Consider the following 9,893-nt stretch of genomic DNA (forward strand, 5'->3'; position numbering starts at 1 on the left):
GCTCTGCACAATGTAAATGCTCAATAAATATGATTGACTCATCTCAGGACTGAAAAAGAGATGTCTCGGCTAGGCATAAATATTTCAGGGTTCTAAGAAGGGCTTCATGGCAAGGGAGGGAAAAGAGTTGCGGGAATTCGGGTCAAGGGGTGGGCGGCTCTGACGACACCAATGGCGAACAAGCAGTTTTTGAAATGAAGAAACAGGTGAAAGACTCCTTTCTGAGTCCTCTCTGCCCTAAAGGAGAGGCGTTGTCAGGTGCCGGAATTGTAGTTCCGGTGATGAACGGGAGATCTCAGTTCAGGTGATGTCTCTTTCCCAAAGGCTGATGGGTGCGGTTTCCACCAGGATAGAGTGAACAAAGAAACAGAAAAGGTATCTGTAAAAACCTAATGGATTTTATAGCCATTCTGCTAACGATAAACACTACTCATCCTCAGAGAGGGAGAGAGGTTCACAGAGGTTGAATGCCTGTCTTATATCAAAGCGTCACAATCCTCATCAGTATTTCCGAAGGAGCTGTTTCATTACCAAGTGTTTGGGGAGTTCTGTCTCTCAAAACAATCAAAAAGCTTCAGATTTCCCAAAGTGAAATTATATAATATTTTAATATTGACAACAAAAGACAGTCTGCGCTTTGATTCATCCACGAAGTTTGCTTTTTGTCGCCTTTCTCATTCCTCTTTAGGTGGGGTAAAAAACATTTTACAGCTCCTCAATCAAAGCCAGAGAAGCTCATTGCGTGATAGGTGGAGTAGTAATAGTACTAATAGTTCCAGTAGTAAGAATATTAGTATTAATGGCATTTATCCACCATCTACTAAGTGCAGTTCCTTGTGGTAAGTACTTGGAAAGAAAAACAAAAGCACAAACCCATTCTCCGCCCTCAAGGTGCTGACTCACGACCTAAGAGGGTGAAAGAGCATGTATTTTATTGCCCTTTAAAGATGAGGCAAGTGAGGCTCTGAGAGGTGAGGTGACTTTCCCAAGCTCACACTGCAGGCTCCTGGCAGAATCAGGACTAGTATACTGATCTCCTGATTCCCATCCTCGTGTTCTTTCCACAAATCAGGATAATAATAACTGTGGTACTTCTTAAGCACACACTGTGTGCCAGGCACTGCACTAAGTGCCGGGCTTGGTCCAAGATAATCAGATTGGACACAGTCCCTGTCCCACGTGGGGCTCACAGTCTCAATACCCATTTTACAGATGAGGAAAGTGAGGCACAGAGAATTGAAGTGACTTGCCCAAGGTTGCACAGTCTTCTGATTCCCAGACCTGGGTTCTTTCCACCAGCCCACACTGCTTCTCACCACCCTGCCTCCTGGGGATGGATAACCTCTTATTATTGTGGCCCAAGGAAACACCAGGCTACTTAGAGTGCCTAGGAGGGAAATTCCCAGAAAAGAATGTATTTTTGTCCCACTTAAAAATGACCAATCTTTCCAGCTCTCACATCCCAAAATGCATGTTGATGCTATTGACAAGTGGACAAATTGATGACCCATCACTCACATGTGCTGACTTAAGTTGACTTGGGCCAGAATTGGGATGGTTTCATAAATCTTAGGTCTGTCTTGGCAGTGAAATGCCAGAGAAAAATAGTGAAATGTAGAGAGTTGGGAAGTTTAAAGAGAAAACAGGTCTTGGGGGCTGGTGATTAACTTTAAACGGGTAAAATCATCTACATCCATGACCTAATGATTAAAAGTTCCGTAGTAGACAACCATGTAGGGTCATCTCCGATCTCCTCCAGCCCAGTCCCACCAAGCTCAAGGCCCCCGACCCCTCCTCAGTGGCTTGGGTTGAAGATTTTATTTTGCTGTCTCACGCTCCAGAGTCTTGCCAGTTTACATGGACCATGTGAGGTGATCTCTGGCCAGCCCAAACCCCACCTGCCTGGAATCAATCTATGGTATTAAGTAAGCCCGTATTTTTTATGGTATTTAAGCGCTTACTATATGTCAGACACTGTACTAAGCCCTAAGGTCAATACAATCTAATCAGGTTGAACACAGTCCATGTTCCATATAAGGCTCACAGTCTTAATCCCCATTTTACAGATGAGGGAATTGAAGCACAGAGGAAGTGAAATGACTTGCCCAAGGTCACACAGCAGACAGGTGGCAGAGCCAGGAGTCGAACTCAGGTCCTTCTGACCCCCCAGGCCCGTGCTGTAGACACAAGCCATGCCTCTTTCTGTGTGCGGAGCGCTGTACTAAGCGTTTAGGAGATCGCGTACAGTCAGCCTTCACTGGAAGGCCTTCTAGACTGTGAGCCCACTGTTGGGTAGGGACTGTCTCTATATGTTGCCAACTTGTACTTCCCAAGCACTTACTACAGTGCTCTGCACACAGTAAGCGCTCAATAAATATGATTGATTGAATGAATGAATGAATGAATGAATGGAAGAAAACTTGAGCCCGTCCTTAGTTCAGGCAAAGCAGCCAAGAGGGTGGGGGTCAGAGGGGACACCGTCACATCATTACAGTCAAGTACGACGTCAAGAAATTGAACCAGAAATGTCACCTAGAGGAGAGGACAGGACATGATGACCCCAATTCCTCTCCTCTTAGGACCATCTGGGGTCAGGAGCAGTGGCCGGGGGGGGGTCTTTGGGTGAGACCGCTGCTCCTCACCCCTCGCTGAGTTGGGGGAAAATGAAGACTCTCACACTGTACGGACGGGTGTATTTGAGGAGGTTTTAAGAGGGAGGCGCTTTGGTCCAACTACCAGGGTGGGCCTGGACCCCCTAAGCCCCCTGCCCCCGTGTCGGAGCCCGGCTGTTACCGCAGGTCGGCTCGGAAGCCCTTGACTTTGGCTAGGATTTCAGCCAGGACTCTGATCTTCTGCTCCAGGGCACTCTCAAACTCGGCCGCCCGGAAATCGATATCGCAGCTGACCCCCTGGGTCGTGTCCAGGACCGTCCGGAGCCACTGGCCGAAGTCCCGGCAGGGCGATGCCGGGGATTGGGCCTCCGGCTCCGGAGCGGGCTGTCCCTCCTCGTCCCGGACACAGAGAGCACTGAAGTCATGCGTGGGCGGCCGTCCGTCCGGCTCCTCGGGGGTCCCGGCCCCCTCCGGCGGGCCCGGCTCCCGGCGCCCAGCCGAGTGGACGTGGCACATGGTGCCCGGGTCGACCGTGAGCTCCTTCACCCTGTTGGCATAGCGCAGCGTGTTGAGCGTGTTCTCGCATGAGGTCATCCCCGGCGAGATGGTGGCGATCATGCACGTGGCCGAGTCGACCCCGATGAAAGAGTCCCGCAGGACTTGGGTGAGCTTGCTGGCCCGGAAGGGGGTGTGGGGTTTGTTGCGGCCCAGGGCCCGGATGCACTCCTTGAGGGCCAAGAGGCTCTTGTTGATCTCCGCTCCCTCCAGCTGCCTCTGTCGGTTGGCCCTCGACGTGTCCGCGCCCCGCTCGTTGCCGGCCAAGTCGATGAGTGAGAACTTGCCGTGCAAGTCGCCCGTCCGGGTCCGCAGGATGATCTGGAAGATGGCGTGGCTGCGGGAGGAGTGGGCGTTGGCCGACGTCTGGCCGGACGTCCGGCAGCCGCTGCCCAGCTCCAGGAGGCTCAGGACGTCCTCCACGCGCGTGACCTCTTCCTCGTGAAGGCCCACCACCTGGACCTGCTGCTTGCCATCCTCCAGGACCCGCAGCCTCTTCTTCCAGTTGAGCAGGTCATACACCTTGCCGCCGTAGATCTCAAAGAACGTGCAGAACACCTTGAGCCCAAGGCGACCGTAGCTGGGCTCCGTGAGCAGCAGGAAGACGTCCCGGGCGGCCAGCGTGTAGATGCCCGCCGAGCCCTCTGGGGCCCGGCCCGAGAAGTCGCCGCCCATGGTGTGGGTCTTGCCGCTGCCCGTCTGGCCGTAGGCGAAGCAGGTGGCCCGGCCCTGACGGAAGATGGTCCGGACCAGCGGCTGGGCCGTGTGGCGGTAGACGACCTCGTTGGAGGCGGCGGCGTCGAAGGCGTGGTCGAAGCGGAAGGTCTGATGGTCCAGGTAACGGGTCAGGTCCACCCTCTGCTTGGACTCATGCACCAGGACGAGGTCGCCGGCGGGGATGGTCACGATGTCCAAGTCCCTCATGGCCAGCTCTCGGTGGTTCAGCGGCCGCTTGCGCACGCAGACACAGATGCGATGGTCGTCTGTGGGACGGCTGCTGGAGGCGGGGATCTGGGCCCAGTCCAGCCGTCGCCGGTACTCCTGGATCATGCCCAGGATCTCCTGGTGGGGGTGGGCCCTGGTCGCCCCCCGGTTGCTGTGGGCCTGGGCCTCTCTTTGCTTCTGCCTCCTGCTGTCCCGTTGCTCCCGCGCACACTGGGATTTGCCCCACTTCCATAGGGCAGAGGTCGTGGAGGGCGCTGGGGTCACCGCCGGGCTGTCCCCGCAAGGGACCTCCTGATTCGGCGGGGCGACCGCCGGGCGCTGGCCGGGAGAGACCAGGTCGCCCTTGGCCGAGTGGGGGGCCGGAGGACTGGGTGGTCGGAGGGACGCCTCGAGAGACCCGGTGGCATCTTTGGGGGGCTCCTCCCGGAGGGTGGTGGGGGCCAGGTCAGGGTTCAGAAGGAAGATACTGTTGAGGTCTACCTTCTTGCCCTTGCAGGCCCCACGCTCCACCCACTCCACCGTGACATTGTCGTGGTCGGGGTTGATGGAGGTGACCATGGCCAAGTGGATGCGGCCATCGCTCCTCCGGATGGCCAGGCAGATGCCCACCTGCAGGTCCCCGAAGCGCGCCCGGGGCAAGGGGGCCGGGGGGACCCTGGGGGAGCTCTGGCCGGCCGTGGTGAGATGAGGGAGGGTCGAGGCCGCAGATGGCCGGTCCGGAGGGGCAGGGGGGTCCCAGCCGGGCAGGGCACAGCCCTGTGTCTTCCTGCACCCTGCCCCAGCCTCCAAGGGGGCTGACGCTGACATCACAATGGGGGTGGGTGGGAAGAGAGGATACAAATACACCAACAAACAGACCTGTCCCCTGCCCCCGGAGCTCACAGCCTGGGGCCGGGGGGACAGACATTAATATAAATAAATTACTAATATGTACCGAAGTGCGGTGGGGCTGGGAAGGGGGAAGAACAAAGGGAGCAAGCCAGGGCAATGCAGAAGGGAGTGGGAGAAGAGGAAATGGGGGCATAGTCAGGGAAGGCATCATGGAGGAGATGTTCCTTCAAAAAGGCTTTGAAGGGAGGGAATTTTCTTTTGGATTTGAGAAGGGATGGAGTTCCAGACCAGAGGCAGGACGTGGGCAAGGGATTGGCAGGGAGATAGGGGATATCGAGGCACGTTTGAAATCAAGTTCTTTCCAAAGCAGAAGATTAAATACCCTGTAGCAATTCCTGCCTTTAAAAGTATTTATTGTCCAGTGGCAGATTAAAAAACTCAAGGAATTTTGTAAGAGAAGCAGCGTGGCTCAGTGGAAAGAGCCCGGGCTTGGGAGTCAGAGGTTGTGGATTTGAATCCCAGCTCCGCCACTTGTCAGCCGTGTGACTCTGGGCAAGTAGCTTAACTTCTCTTTGCCTCAGTTACCTCATCTGTAAAATGGGGATGAAGACTGTGAGCCCCACGTGGGACAACCTGATGACTTTGTGTCCCCCCAGCGCGTAGAACAGTGCTTGACACATAGTAAGCATTTAACAAATGGTATAAAAAAAAGAAAAAAAAGAAGGGTTTTTCCATCCTTTCTCAGAGTGGATTGGATGAAAATGTCCCCATGCAGCACATTGATTTTGTTACCTGACTCACCATCAGCACCAGTTCCTCCCTTTGTAAATCTTTCACAAGGCTGAAACCAGACCAATCCCCATCCTTTACAGAAAACCCGTCAATTCTTTCTCCACGCCCACAAAAAGCAAAGATTGGGTTTGGAAAGTTCAGCATCGCTCTGACATCCTGCAACCAGTGGACTGCAGTACCAGATGCAGAGAGATCATCTTACTGCTTCTGAAACTTTGATATTTTATACTTCTTTCAGGTGGGATGTCTCCGATGTGTGAGAGTGCCTTGACTGTAGTCTTTAAAGTGCTGCAAAGTCCTAGAGGAAAAGAGAAAACTGGAACAATGAGAGGATTCTAAAAGTCTCACAGATTCAGTCGGTTTAGACTGAAAAAGGGGAGAGGTTAGAGGTGATAACTGGTATTTGTTAAGCACTTACTATGTGCCAAGCTTATTAAATTCTGGGATAGATACTTGATAATCAGGTTACTTGATAATCAGGTTACAGGATAATCAGATAATCAGGGCTCACAGCCTCAATAAGCAGGAGAAAAAGAATTTAATCCCCATTTTGCAGATGAGGCAAATGAGGCACAGAGAAGTTATGCGATTTGCCTCAGGGCACCCAGCAGGCAAGTGGTTCTGCTGGGATCAGAACCCAAGTCCCCTTCCTCCCAGGATCTTTCCACTAGGCCATGCACTGAAGTTTCTTCGTACTTATCCTCACTTATGTTTTGATCAATCTGTATTATTTATTTTTCATTTATTTTTTCACCTATTTGGGGCCATGCCCCCCTGCCACCACCAGCCATATCTTTGTTTTTCCTCCTGCTACCAGTGTTTGTGAATAATTGGTATCTGCCCATCTCCCCCATTAGATTGCAAACTCTTCTTCCCCCATGAGAAGCAACATGGCCTAGTGGATAGAGCCCGGGCCTGAGCGTCTGAGGGCCTGGATTCTAACCCCGGCTATTCCACTTGTCCGCTGCGTGGTCTCGGACAAGTCACTTCACTTCTCTGGGCCTCGGTTAACTCCTCTGTAAAATGGAGGTTAAGACTGCGATCTCCACGTGGGGCAGGGACCGTGCCTGAATTAATGATCTTGCGTCTAGCATCAAGGCCTAGTGGCAACAGCCCGGGCTTAGGAGTCAGAGGTCGTGGGTTCTAATCCCAGCTCCGTCACTTGTCTGCTGTGTGACCTCGGGCGAGTCACTTAACTTCTCTGTGCCTCAGTTACCTCAGCTGTAAAATGGGGATTGAGATTATGAGCCCCAAGTGGGACAACCTGATTACCTTGTATCTACCCCAGCGCTTAGTGCCTGGTACATAGAAAGTGCTTAGCAAATAACATAATTTTATTATTTCCCCAGCTCTCAGTACCATAAAAAAATGCTCCTTAAGGGCCGGGGTCATGTCTTTTTATTCTGTTGTGGGTGGGCATTCAGTTGCCCTTTAATGAGGGGGTTGCATCTTCACAGTCTGGAGCATTCCCCTTAACCATCGCCGTGCATGTAGGCACTAGTGTTTCTTCCAATATCGTGCTGGGTCCAGATGGACAGGCGACGTCAGAAGAACATTTCTAGTTCTGCTGTCACCTTCTAGCCAAAACATGGGGTGACAAATGTGTGTTCTGTCAGAACTGAGCATATCCCACACTCTGAATACGACAAGAGATCAACACGCACTGTTGATTATTCCCTGTGGGCGGGGAACGTGTCTACCAACTCTTTGCACTCTCTCCCAAGCGCTTAGTACAGTGCTCTGCACACAGTAAGTGCTCAATAGATACAACTGGTTGATTGCTAGATTATTTTCTTGAGTACTTGCCTTGGAGAATGTTACCCAATTTGACTGTTTTGGAAGGAAAATTGAGTTCTCGACTCTGGGAAAAAAAAAATTGCCTTTTGGTCAGTGAATCGTGTTTACTCAATGCTTGGTGTGGACTGAGCAATCGATCAATCAAGCTGTGGTATTATTGAGTGCTTACTATGTGCAGAGCACTGCACTAAGCACTTTAGGGAGTACAATTGCGACCGTGAGCGCCACGTGGTACAGGGACTGAGTCCAACCTGATTGCTTGTATTATTATTTTATATCACATTTAATAATAATCATATTTATTAAGCATTTATTGTGGGCAAATTACTATACCAAGCGCTTGGAAGAATACAATATCACATTGACATAACCATGTCCCATGTTGGGGCTCACAGTCCTAATGCCCATTTTGCAGATGAGGGAGCTGGGGCAAAGAGAGTTTAAATGACTTGCCCAAGGTCACACAACAGGCAGGTGACAGGCTAGGATTAGAACCCAGGTCCTTCTGACCCCCATTTTCTTTCCTGTAGGCCACACCACTTTTGATAGTTTACACATAATCACATCTGAGAATATATTGTTTACTCATTGAATCTGCTCTGATTTTTTACGTTGCATCATTTTAGCTCAGAAAAACATCTGCAATTATCCACTTAATACAAATATTTCAGAGGCACATTGGGATCATATGTTGCCATGCCTCAGAGCCAGTGGTAAAGTAATGAACATTAAAAAAAATTCATACTGTTTCCCGAGTTGAACGGTGGTTTGACCGCATGAGATCATTTCCTGATTATTCCACTTGTCTGGGGGCAAGCGGGCTGATAAAAAATATGTCGTACAGTTAACGTGATGGCTTGACATTGAAGATTTTAAATTTATCCACCCTGGCACACAGTCCTTCATAAATACCGCAGTTATTATTATTGTTATTATTACAATGCAACATAATTAGCGGAAGTGTTTCCTGCTCATAATGAGCTTACAGTCTAGAGGGGGAGACAGACATTAAAATGAGTAAATTAGTTAGTTTATAAATTAATCTGAGCACAGTACTAAGCGCTTGAAACAGTGCAACAGAGCAAGTAGCCCCATTCCCTGCCCTCAGAGGCCTTACAAAGGAATCGGGGAGACAGTCATTGAAATAAATTACAGATAGGGGAAGAAATTGAGTATGAAGGGATGTACATGAGCGCTGTGGGTGTCCTTGAAAAGTTCCAGGAGTGTTGGAAGCCGGAGATGTCCCTGGACCCAGGTATTTCATGTCCAGAAAGGATTAAGGGAAAAAAGTCTTCTCCGCTCTCTTGAAATCACTTCTCCCTAAGAATCTGCAGAGTGTCAGGTGAATTCCTTGAGAAAGAGAAACGAGCTCAGAAATTTCCCTTCATTCGCTGCAGGTATATTCCCAGCTTTGGGGCTGTCAGGTTGTTTTAAGTGAGTGTTCGGAGAATGTGATTTCAGCCTCATTTTAAATACTAACTTCCCAGGAGAGATGCATCAAATAAGCAGCTTTATAGCATTGCTGTAAATCGACAACTAGCAGCTGTTCACTTCGCCTGATCCCCCCCAGGGTCCCTGCGTGCCGAGAACATGGCTGCGGCCTGAGTTGATTTACTTCAGAAGAGTTCAGCATCTTCCGCAGAAGGTCTTTGAAGATCAGCCCTTTCCCCGCTTTAAGGGGCTCTCGTAGGGTCCTGGAGAGGAACTTTTCCAACCTATTTCGGTTGGAAACGATAAATATTTAAGGTTTGGGAGTGCGGATGGTATTTTCACCCACGTCGCCTGAATTTCTGACATTTGACATTTCAACATTTCCCCACGTTCCGGACTTAACCATTCTGATGGAGTCCAAATTTTCATGATTCAGTAGTTCGGGCTGGTTTCTATGACAACCACCTTAATTTGAAGACCTCTTTTCATCGCTTATTAATGAGGACTTCTTAATTGGGGATGCTCATAGAATTCTCCCAAGACCACCAGTTTGGAAAAATAATTGAAAAATCGAGCAAATCTGGGGGAGGCAAAACCCTCGGCCACTGTCAGTGTGTCATTTGCAACCCATTTGTCTCATCTCGAGGCCTTCGTTTGCATTCTGGGTGCAGAAGGTAAGCGCAAGGGCTCATGAATGAGTGTCCACTGCCCGGGTCCATTTGCCAGATGCCTGGCCCATCTGGTCTCAGATGAGGTGTTAGATGATATCCAGGGTCAATGGGACGCTCCGCTCACCTCGAAAGGGGGAGGGTATGGAAAAGGTATCCTCGTCGACTTCAAATCTGCCTCTTCAGAGGGCCACGCTTGGGAAATTTTAATTTTGCCCCGTAGATTGGATCTTCCGAAAAGAAGAGCAACAGTCCAGTGGAA

General features: G+C 50.5%; 1 protein-coding gene across 1 annotated transcript; it reads right to left on the reverse strand.

The window, feature by feature from the left end:
- Positions 1-2,691: 2,691 nt before the first annotated feature.
- On the reverse strand, positions 2,692-9,392 carry KIF2B (kinesin family member 2B). Its single transcript, XM_038757152.1, has 5 exons — positions 9,310-9,392; positions 9,013-9,247; positions 7,542-7,596; positions 5,745-5,905; positions 2,692-4,895 (listed from the first exon to the last, which is right to left on the reverse strand). The coding sequence occupies exons 1-5, from the start codon at positions 9,390-9,392 to the stop codon at positions 2,790-2,792; spliced, it is 2,640 nt and encodes an 879-aa protein (XP_038613080.1). The 3' UTR covers positions 2,692-2,789.
- Between the last annotated feature and the right edge of the window lie 501 nt (positions 9,393-9,893).

Source organism: Tachyglossus aculeatus, chromosome 15 (genome assembly GCF_015852505.1).
Source record: "Tachyglossus aculeatus isolate mTacAcu1 chromosome 15, mTacAcu1.pri, whole genome shotgun sequence".
Classification (NCBI taxonomy): domain Eukaryota; kingdom Metazoa; phylum Chordata; class Mammalia; order Monotremata; family Tachyglossidae; genus Tachyglossus; species Tachyglossus aculeatus.

Bases quoted from the DNA above. Each gene is read 5' to 3' on its own strand.
- KIF2B (XM_038757152.1), bottom strand. From the start codon at position 9,392: ATGAAAATTTGGACTCCATCAGAATGGTTAAGTCCGGAACGTGGGGAA. The intron at 9,248-9,309 runs GTGGGTGAAAAT...CAACCGAAATAG, and splicing joins ATGTCAGAAATTCAGGCGAC to GTTGGAAAAGTTCCTCTCCA. The intron at 5,906-7,541 runs GCAAGTACTCAA...CTGGTACTGCAG, and splicing joins ATTGGGTAACATTCTCCAAG to TCCACTGGTTGCAGGATGTC.